Genomic DNA, 17,875 nt, shown 5'->3' on the forward strand with positions numbered 1-17,875 from the left:
CTCTATTGGACTTCCCCACATCTCCCGCCCAGTGCATTCTTAACAATAAAAATTATCAGCAAGTTATACCCTTGTTTCTTGTGTTTCTTTGTACTTTCAATTGCAATTTTAAGTTTAAATCCCTTATTTTCCATTTACTCTAAAAATATAACATATTGTCATTTTTACCCATTTAAACTTTGATTCTTTCATGAATATTATCCAATTTCTTATATAATCCACTCTCATTGCTGGGGCTGACCTTCCAAATCATACGGCATCTCACAGTTCATATAACTTATAATACTTTTGCAAATAGTCCTTAAATTTTTTCCAGTCCTCTTCCATTGCTTCTTCTCCCAAATCTCGGATCCTGGCAGTCATCTCAGCTAGTTCCATGTAGTTCATCAATTGCGTCTGCCAATCCTCCAGTGTGGGCAAATCTTGAATCTTCCAATATTTGGCGATAAGGATCCTTGCTGCTGTGGTGGCATACATGAAAAAAGTTCTGTCCTTCTTTAACACCTTCTGGCCGACAATGCCCAGGAGGAATGCCTCTGGTTTCTTAGGAAAGGTGTATTTAAACACCTTTTTTAACTCGTTGTAAATCATTTCCCAGAAGGCCTTCACTCTTGGGCAAGTCCACCAGAGATGAAAGAATGTCCCTTCAGCCTCCTTACATTTCCAACATTTATTATCGGACAAATGGTAAATCTTAGCAAGCTTGACTGGGGTCATGTACCACCTGTATACCATTTTCATAATGTTTTCTTTCAAGGCATTACATGCCGTAAACTTCATACCGGTGGTCCATAACCTTTCCCAGTCCTCAGACATGATATTGTAACCAATGTCCTGAGCCCATTTTATCATGGCTGATTTAACTGTCTCATCCTGAGTGTTCCATTTAAGTAGCAAGTTATACATTCTCGATAATAGCTTGGTCTTTGGTTCTAACAATTCTGTCTCAAGTTTCGATTTTTCCACCTGGAATCCTGTTTTTTTATCTAGCTTAAAAACCTCATTAATTTGGGCATAGTGAAGCCAGTCTTGCACTTTACCCTTTAATTTTTCAAAGCTCTGCAACCTCCAGTTGTCTCCAATGTTTTCTATTATTTCCCAATATTTCGGCCAACCGGCCTCCATATTAGGTTTTTTCCGAGCCTTGGCCTCTATTGGTGATACCCACCTCGGAGTTTTGCTTTCTAACAAGTCTTTGTATTTTTTCCAGACCATAAATATTGCTTTTCTGACAATATGGTTTTTAAACCTCCACTTCTCCAGGCTAAACATGCCCAGCTCCCTTAGCCGTTCCTCATAAGGCATCATTTCCAGGCCTTTGACCATTTTGGTTGCCCTCCTCTGGACACGTTCCAGTTTGTCAGTGTCCTTCTTGAACTGTGGTGGCCAGAACTGGACACAGTACTCCAGGTGAGGTCTGACCAGAGCAGAATACAGTGGCACTATTACTTCCCTTGATCTAGATGCTATACTCCTATTGATGCATCCCAGAATTGCATTGGCTTTTTTAGCTGCCGCGTCACACTGTTGGCTCATGTCAAATTTGTGGTCAACCAAGACTCCTAGATCCTTTTCACATGTACTGTTCTCAAGCCAGGTGTCCCCCATCTTGTATTTGTGCCTCTCATTTTTTTTGCCCAAGTGCAATACTTTACATTTCTCCCTGTTAAAATTCATCTTGTTTGTTTTTGCCCAGTTCTCTAATCTGTCAAGGTCGTTTTGAAGTGTGATCCTGTCCTCTGGGGTGTTAGCCACCCCTCCCAGTTTGGTGTCATCTGCAAATTTGATCAGGATGCCCTTGATAAAGATGTTGAATAAGACTGGGCCCAAGACAGAACCCTGTGGCACCCCACTAGTCACTCTTCTCCAGGATGAAGAGGAACCATTGATGAGCACCCTTTGGGTTCGGTCAGTCAGCCAGTTACAAATCCACTGAGTGGTAGCATAGTCAAGACCGCATTTTACCAGTTTCTTTACAAGAATATCATGGGGCACCTTGTCAAATGCCTTGCTGAAATCAAGGTAGACTACATACACTGCGTTCCCTTCATCTACCAGGCTTGTAATTCTGTCAAAAAACGAGATCAGGTTAGTCTGACATGACTTATTTTTCAGAAATCCATGCTGACTATTGGTGATCACAGCAATTGAAGTCCCCCATTACTACTATCTCCCTTCCTTTTGCATGCTTGGCCATCTGTTCCAGGAAGGCATCATCTATGTCCTCCCTTTGGCTTGGGGATCTATAGTAAACTCCCACAATGAGGTCACTGTTAGTCTTCTCTCCCTTAATTTTGACCCAAATGTTCTCACTTTGGCTTTGAGGTTCTAAATCTTGGATCTCTTCACAGGTATACACATCCCTGACATATAACGCTACTCCCCCTCCTTTCTTGTCTGGTCTGTTTCTGTGAAATAGATTGTATCCTAACGTTGTGCTTTTACTATCTCCCTCTTCACAAACTCCCAGCCATCATGAACTCCCTTTCCTTTTAGTATTACTGTCCATGGGATCTCACCCAGCACTTCCCAAAGTTTTATGAAGTCGGCTTTCTTAAAGTTAAGAAATTGAGTCCTAGTATGCTTGGCTGCTCCTTTCCGCTGTATAGTAAACTTCAGAAGAGCATGATGACTCGCTCCTAATGATCTTTCCACTTCTACCCCACTAACCAGGTCATCAACATTGGTTAGGACCAGATCTAAAATGGCTGTTCCTCTTGTTGCTTCTCCCACTTTCTGGACAATGAAGTTGTCTGCAAGGCCAGTGAGGAATCTGCTTGACCTTATGCTCTTGGCTGAGTTTGACATCCAACAAATATTCGGGTAATTGAAGTCCCCCATTACTACTATCTCCCTTCCTTTTGCATGCTTGGCCATCTGTTCCAGGAAGGCATCATCTCACTTTGGCTTGGAGGTTCTAAATCTTGGATCTCTTCACAGGTATACACATCCCTGACATATAACGCCACTCCTCCTCCTTTCTTGTCTGGTCTGTTTCTCTGAAATAGATTGTATCCCCCCATTATTACATTCCAATCGTGGGACTTATCCCACCAGGTTTCAGTGATGCCTATTATGTCATATTTAGTTTGCTGTACCAAGAGCTCAAGCTCATCTTGTTTATTTCCCATGCTTTGCGCATTAGTGTACAGACATTGAAGTCCATTAATCATTCCCCCGTGTCTCTTATTTAAGGATTTTTTCCTCCCACCACTAGGTCTGCGTGCTGTTTGCTCCATTTGGTCTATGACATTTGGATGATCATCTTCATCAATTGATAGACTCCTACCTTCAGGAGCACTGTCTCCCTCCCCCACATTAGTCAGTTTAAAGCCCTCCTGATGAGGTTTCTGAGATTTTTGGCAAAAACATTCCTCCCAACCGTTGTGAGGTGCAGCCCATCGCTTGCCAGAAGTCCATCTTCAAGAAACTGCAGTCCGTGATCTAAGAATCCAAACCGTTCCTGTTTACACCATTTGTGAAGCCAGCTGTTCACTTCCACTATTTTCCCCTCTCTCCCTGGGCCACGTCGTTCAACTGGGAGGACAGATGAGATGACAATTTGTGCATTTAATTGCTTCAATTTCCTGCCCAGAGCCTCGTAGTCTCTTTTGATCTTCTGGAGGCTATTGCTTGCAGTGTCATTGGTTCCCACATGAACCAAGAGGAAGGGGTATTTGTCAGTGGGTTTTATGATTCCTTGCAGTCGTTCAGTTACATCTTGGATCTTAGCCCCGGGGAGACAGCACACTTCCCGAGACATCTTGTCAGGCCCACAGATCACTGCTTCTGTTCCCCTCAGTAGGGAATCCCCTATCACCACTACACGCCTCCTCTTAGGTTTGGTCGGGGTTCTTCCGTGAGCTGTCCGTTCCAAGGTCGCCTGAACATTCCCTGAGCACTGACTTTGCTGCTCGTCTTCATATACCTGATCGACTGTAATGAGGGAGAGATCCTCAAATGGAGTCTGCTCTTCGTCTTCCATGCTAGGGGAGAGGACCTCAAAGCGATTGTGTATTTCTAAACAATCAGAGCGAACCCTGGGCCTCCTACTTCTTTGAGTCACGTTTCTCCATATATCTGGCTCCTGTGTTGGTGAACTAGCCTCCTTCTCAGGGGAGTCCCCTGTCTCCTCCTTGGTGGAGACGGTGTGCTCTGTTGCTTCCAAGAAGAGCTCCAGCTCTCTAATTCTTTGGAGCGTAGCTACACGTTCCTCCAGTTGCTGGACTTTGTCTTTTAAGAGGGAAATCAACATGCAATTGCTGCAGGTAAAGCTGCCTGCAACCTTTGGCAAGATGGCAAACATTGTGCAGGAACCGCAGGCGACTGCAGCTGTTCCCTCCCCCTCCATCTTGAGAACGTGTCGTTGGGGGTGGCTACAGTGGTCCTCCATCATAAAAAGCATGAAGACAGGACAAATATTTTCCCCTACAAAAAAATCTAGGTCTCCTCCAACAAACGTTTGAGACTAGCTCCCCTAAATCTAAAAGATGGATCAAACTACCCTGCAAGCTCTGATAAGCTCCTCCAACAGCTAATCACCTGCCTCAACAGAAATCCTGCCCCCTCTGACCTTTGCACAGGGAGAACAGCTAATCAGCCACAAAGAAACACACACACACACACACACACACACACACACACACACACACACACGAAAACCCTTTTTGCTCCTTCTTCAACTGCTGCCCTGCAAGTTCAACTGCTGCCCTCAACAACCTCAGATATCAGGTTTTTACACGCTTTTACACAGCTAATGGCGAATCCCCTGCAATCCAAGTCCTCCTCACTTGCTCAAATCTATTCTGCCTCAAAACAAGGAGCGGAAGGAAAAGGCTGCAAACTGTTAAATGGAAAAAACCCCAGGCACAGGGCAAATACCTTAAGTATACCTTTAAAGCAACAGTGCTCTTTCCCTCCCTCCTCCCCACTCAGCTCGCGGAAAAGCTCCTCCACACCCCCCACGCGTGCTCCTTGTCCCTTGAGTTCTTTTCCTTCCCTCCCCACTTAAAACGTGGTTACAAAGCACGGATCCACATGGATCCTCAGGATTTTTGCACTGGGTCACCCCAAATTCACCATCAGATCACATAGCATTTCCATGGCTACAGCCTGCACCAAAAAACACACACGCACCCACTGTTTCATGGGGCCGCAATGGCGCAAAAACGTGGTCACAAAGCATGGATCCACATGGATCCTCAGGATTTTTGCATTGGGCTACCCCAAACTCACTGTCAGATCACATGTCTGTGGCCACAGCATGAACCATAAAAATCATACATCCACTGTTTCGTTTAGAATATTTTTTCCTTGTTTTCCTCCTCTAAAAACTACGTGCGTGTTATGGTCAGATGCGTGTTATAGAGCGAAAAATACGGTAGTTATGCATAATGTACTTTTGCTTTCTTTTATCCTATATAATTCCTTGTGAGTTATACTTCTATAGCCAAGAAGCTTGAATGCAGTCATTTTTTATCTGTTGTGGTGTCTATATATATATATATATATATATATATATATATATATATATATATATATATAAAATAAATGATTCTGATTTATTCCTTCTTAAAACTGATGTGTTCTCTCTGGTTGTTGCCACTTGACCATTTAAGGCTTTTAAACAGAGATCTTCCTCAGTCTGCATCTCTATTGGAATAGCTTTTAGATCTTTTAATTATTTTATCACTTGTGTGTTTGGTGCCCTGGGTTCCTTTTGGGAGGAAGAGGGGGATATAAATTTAATAAATAATAATCTACAGATTCTGTTGTTTTCAGCTGGTGTCTTCTTAGGCCAGCAGAGTCAGTTGCTCTCTCTGTTCCAGAATTTTATAAGGTCCCCCCCCCATTGCAGATCCTGTGCAAGCTTGAAATCACTCGCCTTATTACCCACTTTGAGAAATCAATGCAGGAGGAAGATGACAGTGACCTCTTCATTGTAGACAAAGATGGGGAAACGCAACTGTGCCATTATACGGATTCCAACTTTGAGGAGAACCTCAGAGTGCCATTGTTGGAAATGCTGAAGTACCCCTACCTGTTACTTCATGAACGTCTCAGTGAGTATCTGGTGGCACTTGAACATGATCCAGTTCTCCCCCTGCATTAGTAGTTCAATAAAAGCAGCTATGGAAAGTCTTCTCAGAATACAGCTGGAGGTGATATGTTGACTGGGATTTGTTTTTTTGTTTTACTATCCCCCCCCCCCAAAAAAAAACCTATTACAAAAGGAGTATTATTTTTATTTATAGAATATATATTCTGCTGCTCATCTAGGGTTGTCACCTTTGGTTGGGCAAAATATGGGACTGGGGGGGGGGAGCCTAAAATTACTTTACCTGATGCAGAATGAAATGACTTCAAAGCAATCAATCAATGTTATTACGGCAAACAGCCAGCATACTAAACCAGAATTTCTGCATAATTCTCTACATAAGCAATAAAAATGATAAATATGGGGTTTAACAATCAATAGACTAATTGAATGTACTTAAAATGTGTATTTAGAGGAATAAAATACCATAAAAGTTTAAAAGAATAGGAGTTTTAACTAAGAACTGTAGCGGTTTATAACATTTTATGCAATTGTGTAATCTTTTGCTTTCTTTGACTTATGGCTATTGCATAAAATCTAGCTACATTTCCAATGCTGGTCATACTCATAGGGAAGACCCAATGAAATTTATAGATCTAAGTTAGCAATGCACACTAATTTCAATGACTCATATCCTCCACACATGCTGAATTTCTGCCTGTCAGATGAATGGTAAATGTAGAACCCCAGCCAAAGAAAGAAAGAGAGCAACAAATTCTGTTTCTCTTCCTAACAGAGCTTTGCCTCCAACGTCCCTTTCTATATAGCTGCTAATGCCAATTCATTCACACACACACACACACACACACACACACACACACACACGCCTCATAGTCAGACAAGTTCATCCAACCACTAGGGTTACATCTTTTCTTGTCACATATTTGTTAAAAAGCTTTCATGTGTTATCTATAGGCATTCATAGAATCATAGAAATGTAGAGTTGGAAGGGACCCTGAGCGTCATTTAGCGCTATACCACTGTTCTTCCTCAGCTAGCAAAATGTACAGTGGTACCTCGGGTTAAGAACTTAATTCGTTCCGGAGGTCTGTTCTTAACCTGAAACTGTTCTTAACCTGAAGCACTACTTTAGCTACTTTACTGCTGCTGCGCCGCCGGCATGCGATTTCTGTTCTTATTCTGAAGTAAAGTTCTTAACCCGAGGTACTAATAATATTATAATAATAACTTATTATTTATACCCCGCCCATCTGGATGAGTTTCCCCAGCCACTCTGGGCGGCTTCCAATCAAGTGTTAAAAACAATACAGCATTAAATATTAAAAACTTCCCTAAACAGGGCTGCCTTCAGATGTCTTTTAAAGAGAAGATAGCTGCTTATTTCCTTCACATCTGAAGGGAAGGCGTTCCACAGGGCGGGTGCCACCACCGAGAAGGCCCTCTGCCTGTTCCCTGTAACCTCACTTCTCGCAATGAGGGAACCGCCAGAAGGCCCTCGGCGCTGGATCTCAGTGTCCGGGCTGAACGATGGGGGTGGAGACGCTCCTTCAGGTATACTGGACCAAGGCCGTTTAGGGCTTTAAAGGTCAGCAACAACTCTTTGAATTGTGCTCGGAAATGTACTGGGAGCCAATGCAGATCTCTCAGGACCGGTGTTATGTGGTCCCGGCGGCCACTCCCAGTCACCAGTCTAGCTGCCGCATTCTGGATTAATTGCAGTTTCTGGGTCACCTTCAAAGGTAGCCCCACGTAGAGCACAATTGCAGTAGTCCAAGCGGGAGATAAGCAGAGCATGCAGCACTCTGGCGAGACAGTCCGCGGGCAGGTAGGGTCTCAGCCTGCATACCAGGTGGACACAGAATTAACCTGCGCCTCCATGGACAGCTGTGAGTCCAAAATGACTCCCAGGCTGCGCCCCTGGTCCTTCAGGGGCACAGTTACCCCATTCAGGACCAGGGAGTCACCCGCCCGCCCCCCCAAAACCGTACTTCTTTCTTGTCAGGATTCAACCTCAATCCGTTAGCCGCCATCCATCCTCCAACCGCCTCCAGGCACTCACACAGGACCTTCACCGCCTTCACTGGTTCTGATTTAAAAGAGAGGTAGAGCTCAGTATCAGTAGAGCTGGGTATTATTTCTGGGTTAGCGGAGTCTGTAACCTGAAGCTTCTGTAACCCGAGGTACCACTGTATTGGGCAAACCAAGTCCTGCCTATTTAAACAGACAGGAATAGCTTCCCTAAGCAGGTCACCATTTGGAGTTTCACCATTTGTCTAGAGGAAAGTAACTCAGTTATAGCGGTTCTGCCAGTCTCTGCTTCCTCTTCCTCCATTTGTAATCTAAGGGGTAGCAAGGTTGGTCTGCAATACAGGGGTATAAGAAGTGCTGGAAAAAATGATGACTTTTTAAAAATCCCACAACCAGTTCTAACAATTGTAGGCGACATGTGCCCTCATAAAATATGCATTTAGTTCTGTGTGTGAGAAGGGCGGGGGGAAGCATCTTTCAAAAACAATTAATTGGCAGGATTAATAGAGGACACCAGGATTAACAGAAGACATCAGTGATCACTTGTATTCACACAGACCAGAGCTGCTGCTTTTGGGACAAAACACTAATAATAAAAAGGTAGTGGATCAAAACAAAGAAAGCCCCCTTCCCCAAATGCCTGACCATGTGATTCATTTTGCAAACAAAACAAAGCGAAGCTAAACACACTCCTTTCTGAACTTCATGAAAAGGCGAGTCAGGTATCTCCCTTAAGACGCTTTATAGGATAAAACCATCTGCATAGTGACTGTTCCTGTTCTATGATTCTTTGAGGATGACTTTCATCTTATGCAGGGATCATTTGCCTTCATATTATGGTGGTTCCAACAGCCCTAACATTTGGCGTTCTCTTTTTTAAATTGTTAGGTGAGCTGTGTGTGGAGGCTCTTTGTAAAATGGAGGAAATCAACTGCTCCTACCAGGTGGCTGGGAAACACCCTGGGATCTATCTGCTCATGGTACATCCTAATGAAGTGGTGAGCTGCTTTAATTTCCTTTTTCCGGTTATTCTTTTCTTCCTTTTCAGTTTTGCTACGTAGGATTAAGCTGTCCTAAACAGATGACAGATGAAATAGATCCTCCTTGACACAGTGCACAGTTAAACTATGGAACTTGCTCCCACACAGTGGCATGTGGTCAATGGACATGGGGGACTAGGCTAGTCCCCTAAATCAGAGGTTTTCAACATGTGTGCCTTCATAGTCTGAAGCAATAATGCTTCTGATTGCCAGTTGCTGGAAACCACAGGAACGTAGATGCTCTTGGGCTTGGGTCCTGCTTGTGGGTTTCCCACTGGGGCATCTGGCTGGACACTCTGAGAAGAGGTTATAACAACAACAACAAATTTATTATTATTATTATTATTATTATTATTATTATTATTATTATTATTATTATTATTAATACCCTGCCCATCTGGCTGGGTTTCCCCAGCCACTCGGGACGGGTCCCAACAGAATATTGAAAACACGATAAAACATCAAACATTAAAAACTTCCCTAAACAGGGGTGCCTTCAGATGTCTTCTAAAAGTCAGATAGTTGTTTATTTCCTTGACATTTGATGGGAGGGCATTCCACAGGGTGGGCACCACCACTGAGAAGGCCCTCTGCCTGGTTCCCTGTAACCTCACTTCTCGCATGGAGGGAACCGTCAGAAGGCCCTCGGAGCTGGACCTCAGTGTCCGGGCTGAAAGATGGGGGTGGAGACGCTCCTTCAGGTATACCAAGGCCGTTTAGGGCTTTAAGGGTCAGCACCAACTCTTCGAATTGTGCTCCGGAACATTCTGGGAGCCAATGTAGGTCTTTCAGGACCAGTGTTATTTGGTCTCGGCGGCCACTCCCAGTCACCAGTCTAGCTGCTGCATTCTGGATTAATTGTAGTTTCCGGGTCACCATCAAAGGTAGCCCCACATAGAGCATATTGCAGTAGTCCAAGCAGGAGATAACTAGAGCATGCATCACTCTTGCAAGACAGTTCACGGGCAGGTAGGGTCTCAGCCTGCATACCAGATGGAGCTGGTAGGCAGCTGCCCTGGACACAGAAATGACCCGCGCCTCCATGGACAGCTGTGAGTCCAAAATGACTCCCAGGCTGTGCCCCTGGTCCTGCAGGGGCACAGTTGCCCCATTCAGGACCAGGGAGTCCTCCACCCCCACCCACCCCCTGTCCCCACAAAACCGTACTTCTGTCTTGTCAGGATTCAACCTCAATCTGTTAGCCGCCACCCATCCTGCAACCGCCTCCAGACACTCACACAGGACCTTCACTGCCTTCACTGGTTCTGATTTGGAAGAGAGGTAGAGCTAGGTAACATTTGCATACTGATGAACACATAGCCCAAACCCCCTGATGATTTCTCCCAGAGGCGTCATATAGATGTTAAAAAACATGGGGGAGAGGACAGAGCCCTGAGGCACCCCACAAGTGAGAGCCCAGGTTTCTGAACACTCATCCCCCAACACCACTTTCTGGACACGGGCCAGGAGGAAGGAGCAGAACCACTGTATAACAGTGCCCCCAGCTCCCAGCCCCTCTAGACGGCCCAGAAGGATGTCTTGGTTGATGGTATCAAAGTTTGCCCTGCGCCTTTGGGGGAAGCATCCAGCGCCTGCCCGCCCACCCTGAACCCATCCCAGGGTGGTAGATTACTGCCAGTTTTTTATATTGGATCGTAGATCACAGCCTACTTGAAGATAGACATGCCTGTCCTAGGATAACCAAACTAGGTGTCTCCAGGAGAACATCTGCTACGACTTGAAGCAGCTTGGGCAGGGAATCCTTGGTGCAGCGGGGAAGTTGGTACACCAAAAGAAATCCTGTACTGCCCCTATTGCCCAACTTCCAGAACATGCACTCAGTAAACTGGGTCTTCCCAATAGGACGCCCAGTGTACGCTAATGACTTCCTAAAAATCACTGCAAACCCCACTCCCCACCCATATGACCTGGGTGGCTGTGGGTAAGAGAAACCTGGTGGACAAGCAGCGGCAAGGACAGGCCCATCTGCTTCATCCAACCAAGTCAGGCTACACATGCCAGGTCAAGTCCTCCATACTGGAGTAGATAGATGGGCCTGTTAGAACACGCTTCCTGCAAAAGGATGGTTGCTTCAAGATTGCATTACTACAGTGCACTCTATGTGTGACATTCCTTGCGCTTGATCCAGAAGCTGCAGTTAGTGCAGAATGGTGCATCATGGTTGCTGACAGGAATGAGACCGTGTCAGCATATAACACCTATGCTCACATACCTGCACTGGTTGCCCATTTGATATATAAAACACTGAACAACTTGCAACCAGTTTACTTGAGAGATGGCCTTACCCCATGTATGCCCATTTGACTGCTTCAGTCTGCAGAACTGACACCGATACAGGTGTCACATAATACTCGTTCTGCCGTTGAAGGAAATCAATCTTTTAGCATGGCAGCACCTACACTTTGGGGCTCCCTGCCTACTAACAATACTCTACTCTTTTCAGCACCTGCTAAAAGCCAAGAAGAACACCATTCCAAAAATGAGTTTGACGATTCCCTTGCCTTTGATGAAAAGAGACACTTAAACTCTTTTTTAGCCCTCCCTTACCAGTCACAGGAAGAAATCATTAGCAGAATGACTTCCTTACAATACACCCTTATTCACTTTCGGCCTCCAGAGAAAGCTAATACAATCACGGATCAAATTATGGAAATAATGTCTAACCAACACAGAGGTAAACAAAGGGAAGAGGTGGAGAAACCCCCCCCCCATAAACAAAGATAATCAAATTGATAAGGAACACCCTCTTATCAGAGAGTATAACTATGCTGTCCCTTCAAGTTATTCTATAACCTCTGTTGAATGGCTCCAAAGAAGATTTCTTAATCTGGAAGAATTAGCTCTCCCTGACCTGAAATCAACAACCCAAATTCTAACTACTAAAAAGGAGTTCTCTAACCCTTTGATAGGAGGCGGGTCTGTGTTTGTGGACAAAGTTGGGGAATCAAATCAAATTGTAGAACTGGATTGATATAATGATTCTTGTAATGAACAGTTCAATAGAGTTTTCAGCACCCAGTGCCACACAAACCTAGGGGGGGGGGGGAGACACATGAAGTTCAAGCCTTGTCTGACTATGAAGTTATAACTCCAATAAGGAATTCAGCAGGCCAGCCGCACAATCAACCTGTCCTCAACAATACATGCAAGGTCTTATCATGGAATGTGGCAGGATGGTCCCCCAAGTTAGAAGATATGAATTTTAAAGAATTCTGCATAAATTTTGATATTCTCTGCCTACAAGAAACTTAATAAAAACATTCCTTCCAGTAGCACCTTAGAGACTAACTAAGTTAGTTACTGGTATGAGCTTTCGTGTGCATGCACACTTCTTCAGAACATTATCTGTTGCTGGAATTCAGAAGCTGACAAAGACTTGACCAGCAATGAACTTTTTATTGCTTCACACACAGAGATAGCCAGACACACTCCACATTAGTAAGTTGCAGGATTGAGTTTCCGACTTCTCCTTCCCTCTTTTAAGCCTCCCTCCCGGCAGCCTTCTGTGACTCAGCTCTAAATTGCTTTGCCCTTTTCTCTGCTCTACCCTCTCAAGCTCTGAAGGCGAGAGGGAAAGGGGCTGGAACAGAACTGTCTTGCAGAGCAGGAGACGTAGCCCTGTCAGAGTCTGTGCCCACACTGAGCCAATGTCAGGAACTGGCTAGATAAGTAGTGCTGGCAGCCAGGTAACCAGGAGGGACCAGGGAGTGACACTGGGGAAGAAGAGGATTTTGAGCCTGGTTCAGACTGGTGGGACATGGAAGAGCAACCCACGGAGGGAACTAGCAAGGAAGCATCAGAGCTGGAGAGTTTTGGGGAGGGGGGTCCTCTGATTTCCAGCAACAGACGGTGGCCAACGCCTTCGCCAAAGACAATTTGGCTGCGCCGAGGGAGTGAAGCACCAGGATGGAGCTTTTTTCAGAGAAAGATGGCCATGTTCTACGTCAGTGCCACGATAGCTCGCTTCGGACAGCATAAAACCTTGTATCACTTGATGTGGCAGGTTTTGGTTTTTCAAAAAATCATTTTTATTGGTTTTCCAATAAAAACAGCCAATCAACATATCCGGATCATAATCCAATTAAAAATAATAAACTAAAATTTTTAAAAATGACAGAGCTTGCAGGGCAGCAGCTGAAGAAGTGTGTGCGCTTCTTTGTGGCTGATTAGCTGCTCTCCCTGTGCAAAGGTCAGAGGGGGCAGGGTTTCTGTTGAGGCAGGTGATTAGCTGTGGGAGGAGCTTATCAGAGCTTGCAGGGCAGCTTGATCCATCTTTTAGATTTAGGGGAGCTAGTCTCAAACGTTTCTTGGGGGAGACCTAGGTTTTTTGGGGGGGGGTTATTTGTCCTGTCTTCACGCTTTTTAACATGGAGGACCACTGTAGCCACCCCCAACAACACGATTTCAAGATGGAGGGTGAGGGAACAGTTGCAGTCGCCTGCGGTTCCTGCGCAATGTTTGCCATCTTGCCAAAGGTTGCAGGCAGCTTTACCTGCAGCAATTGCATGTTGATTGCCCTTTTAAAAGACAAAGTCCAGCAACTGGAGGAACATGTAGCTATGCTCCAAAGAATTAGAGAGCTGGAGCTCTTCTTGGAAGCAACAGAGCACACCGTCTCCACCAAGGAGGAGACAGGGGACACCCCTGAGAAGGAGGCTAGTTCACCAACACAGGAGCCAGATATATGGAGAAACGTGACTCAAAGAAGTAGGAGGCCCAGGGTTCGCTCTGATTGTTTAGAAATACACAATCGCTTTGAGGTCCTCTCCCCTAGCATGGAAGACGAAGAACAGGCTCCATTTGAGGATCTCTCCCTCATTACAGTCGATCAGGTATATGAAGACGAGCAGCAAAGTCAGTGCTCAGGGAATGTTCAGGCGACCTTGGAACGGACAGCTCACGGAAGAACTCCGACCAAACCTAAGAGGAGGCGTGTAGTGGTGATAGGGGATTCCCTACTGAGGGGAACAGAAGCCGTGATCTGTGGGCCTGACAAGAGGTCTTGGGAGGTGTGCTGTCTCCCTGGGGCTAAGATCCAAGATGTAACTGAACGACTGCAAGGAATCATAAAACCCACTGACAAATACCCATTCCTCTTGGTTCATGTGGGAACCAATGACACTGCAAGCAATAGCCTCCAGAAGATCAAAAGAGACTCTGGGCAGGAAATTGAAGCAATTAAATGCACAAATTGTCATCTCATCTGTCCTCCCAGTTGAACGACGTGGCCCAGGGAGAGAGGGAAAAATAGTGGAAGTGAACAGCTGGCTTCGCAAATGGTGTAAACAGGAACGGTTTGGATTCTTAGATCACAGACTGCAGTTTCTTGAAGATGGACTTCTGGCAAGCGATGGGCTGCACCTCACAACGGTTGAGAGGAATGTTTTTGCCAAAAATCTCAGAAACCTCATCAGGAGGGCTTTAAACTGACTAATGTGGGGGAGGGAGACAGTGCTCCTGAAGGTAGGAGTCTATCAATTGATGAAGATGATCATCCAAATGTCATAGACCAAATGGAGCAAACAGCACGCAGACCTAGTGGTGGGAGGAAAAAATCCTTAAATAAGAGACACGGGGGAATGATTAATGGACTTCAATGTCTGTACACTAATGCGCAAAGCATGGGAAATAAACAAGATGAGCTTGAGCTCTTGGTACAGCAAACTAAATATGACATAATAGGCATCACTGAAACCTGGTGGGATAAGTCCCACGATTGGAATGTAATAATGGGGGGATACAATCTATTTCAGAGAAACAGACCAGACAAGAAAGGAGGAGGAGTGGCGTTATATGTCAGGGATGTGTATACCTGTGAAGAGATCCAAGATTTAGAACCTCCAAGCCAAAGTGAGATGATGCCTTCCTGGAACAGATGGCCAAGCATGCAAAAGGAAGGGAGATAGTAGTAATGGGGGACTTCAATTACCCGAATATTTGTTGGATGTCAAACTCAGCCAAGAGCATAAGGTCAAGCAGATTCCTCACTGGCCTTGCAGACAACTTCATTGTCCAGAAAGTGGGAGAAGCAACAAGAGGAACAGCCATTTTAGATCTGGTCCTAACCAATGTTGATGACCTGGTTAGTGGGGTAGAAGTGGAAAGATCATTAGGAGCGAGTCATCATGCTCTTCTGAAGTTTACTATACAGCGGAAAGGAGCAGCCAAGCATACTAGGACTCAATTTCTTAACTTTAAGAAAGCCGACTTCATAAAACTTTGGGAAGTGCTGGGTGAGATCCCATGGACAGTAATACTAAAAGGAAAGGGAGTTCATGATGGCTGGGAGTTTGTGAAGAGGGAGATAGTAAAAGCACAACGTTAGGAAATACCAATGAGAGGGAAACATGGAAGGTGCCTAAAGAAGCCAGGGTGGCTATCTAAAGAACTTTTAACTGAGTTAAGATTAAAAAAGGATGTGTACAAAAAATGGAAAAGGGGGGAAATTCAAACAAATAGCCAGCACGTGTAGACACAAAGTCAGAAAAGCTAAAGCACAGAATGAATTCAGGCTTGCTAGAGAGGTTAAAAGCAACAAAAAAGGCTTTTATGGGTATGTTCGTAGCAAAAGGAAGAACAAAGAAACAGTGGGGTCACTCAGAGGAGAAGATGGTGAAATGCAAACAGGGGACACAGAAAGGGCTGAACTCCTCAATGCCTTCTTTGCCTCAGTCTTCTCCAATAAAGAAAACAATGCCCGACCTGAAGAATTTGGAGCAAATGATTCAGCAAAGGAAACACAGCCCAGAATAACTAAGGAGATAGTACAAGAATACTTGGCTAGTTTAGATGTATTCAAGTCTCCAGGGCCAGATGAACTGCATCCAAGAGTATTAAAAGAACTGGCAGATGTGATCTCAGAACCACTGGCAGTCATCTTTGAGAATTCCTGGAGAACAGGCGAAGTCCCGGAAAACTGGAGGAGGGCAAATGTTATGAAAAGATATTTATTAAATGTTTTTAAGATATAACAAGAAAAAAGAAAAATAATCATACAAAATAAAAAACAGTTAAAAACACACATTAATTTTCAATAACATAACTTCCACACGCTTATTTCCTCGGACCTCCTCATACCTCCCTTCTTTGTATTCCAGTTTGATTTGTTAGTTCAGCAATTCCTTACTATTAAACTTTTACCCATTTGTAAAACCTCTTCCCCCCCCCCCCCATATCTCTTAAAGCATTACAGCTGGAAACCGCTTAGTTTCTATCCAACATCCTTCTAACATTCATTAATTTTACAATGTTTCTGTAAGTAGTCTTTGAATTTCTTCCAGTCTTCTTTCACCGACTCTTCTCCCTGGTCTCGGATTCTGCCAGTCATTTCTGCCCGGAGGAGGGCAAATGTTGTCCCTATTTTCAAAAAGGGGAAAAGAGAGGACCCAAAGAATTACCGCCCAGTCAGTCTGACATCAATACCAGGGAAGATTCTGGAGCAGATCATTAAGCAAACAGTCTGTGAGCACCTAGAAAGGAATGCTGTGATCACCAATAGTCAGCATGGATTTCTGAAAAATAAGTCATGTCAGACTAACCTGATCTCGTTTTTTGACAGAATTACAAGCCTGGTAGATGAAGGGAACGCAGTGGATGTAGCCTACCTTGATTTCAGCAAGGCATTTGACAAGGTGCCCCATGGTATTCTTGTAAAGAAGCTGGTAAAATGTGGTCTTGACTATGCTACCACTCAGTGGATTTGTAACTGGCTGACTGACCGAACCCAAAGGGTGCTCATCAATGGTTCCTCTTCATCCTGGAGCAGAGTGACTAGTGGGGTGCCACAGGGTGCTGTCTTGAGCCTGGTCTTATTCAACATCTTTATCAACGACTTGGATGATGGACTCAAGGGCATCCTAATGAACTAAAGGCTTACGCCGATGATTTGGTAATATCGTTAGAAGATCCCGTAGAAAGTACCGGTAAAGTTCTAGAGTTATTAGAAGAATTTGGAAAACTGTCCGGTTTTAAGCTAAACAAAATGAAAACCAAAATTTTGACAAAAAACATGACCGAAGACTTAAGAAACCAGCTAGAGTTACAAACAGGAATCAAGGTGACGAAAAAGGTGAAATATCTGGGATTATGGGTCTCCTCGAAAAATATAAACCTAGTAGAAGACAACTATACAAAGATCTGGAGAGAGATTAAAAAAGATCTAGACATCTGGAGTAGGTTAAAACTCTCCTGGTCAGGAAGAATTGCCTCAATTAAGATGAGCATACTTCCGAGACTGTTGTTTTTATTCCAGAATATCCCGGTGATCAGAGGAATGGCAAACTTTAAGGATTGGCAAAAAACCCTTTCCAGATTTATCTGGCAAGGAAAAAGAGCAAGAATTAAATTTAAGCTACTCACAGATCGAAGAGAGATAGGGGGGTTTGCAGTCCCGAATTTGAAATTATACTACGAAGCTGCATGCCTTTGCTGGATGAAAGAATGGATTATTTTGAAAAACACAGATTTGTTAGACTTAGAGGGATTTAACATCAGATTTGGTTGGCATGCCTATCTGTGGCACAATAAAGAGAGGGTACATAAGGGCTTCTCCAATCACATCGTTAGAGGTTCGTTGCTCGAAGTATGGGATAGGAACAAAAGACTTATTGAAAAAGACACCCCCTGGTGGTTATCACCAATTGACATTTTAACAATTAAAAAACTAAACATGGAAGGAGAAAGATGGACTTACGAAGACCTCCTGGTAAGATCAGAAAAAGGATGGAAA

At 44.4% G+C, this 17,875-nt stretch overlaps 1 protein-coding gene across 1 annotated transcript in view; it reads left to right on the forward strand.

Moving 5' to 3' along the window:
• Window positions 1-17,875, forward strand: part of LOC308578183 (putative helicase senataxin) — a 299,741-nt gene that overhangs the window by 62,529 nt on the left and 219,337 nt on the right. The window contains exons 3-4 of the mRNA XM_081178438.1: window positions 5,858-6,062; window positions 8,975-9,084. Coding sequence (XP_081034564.1) covers window positions 5,858-6,062; window positions 8,975-9,084 — 315 coding nt within the window. The remainder of the gene's footprint in view (window positions 1-5,857; window positions 6,063-8,974; window positions 9,085-17,875) is intronic.

This window comes from Podarcis bocagei (genome assembly GCF_964188305.1).
Source record: "Podarcis bocagei genome assembly, chromosome: W".
Taxonomy (NCBI): domain Eukaryota; kingdom Metazoa; phylum Chordata; class Lepidosauria; order Squamata; family Lacertidae; genus Podarcis; species Podarcis bocagei.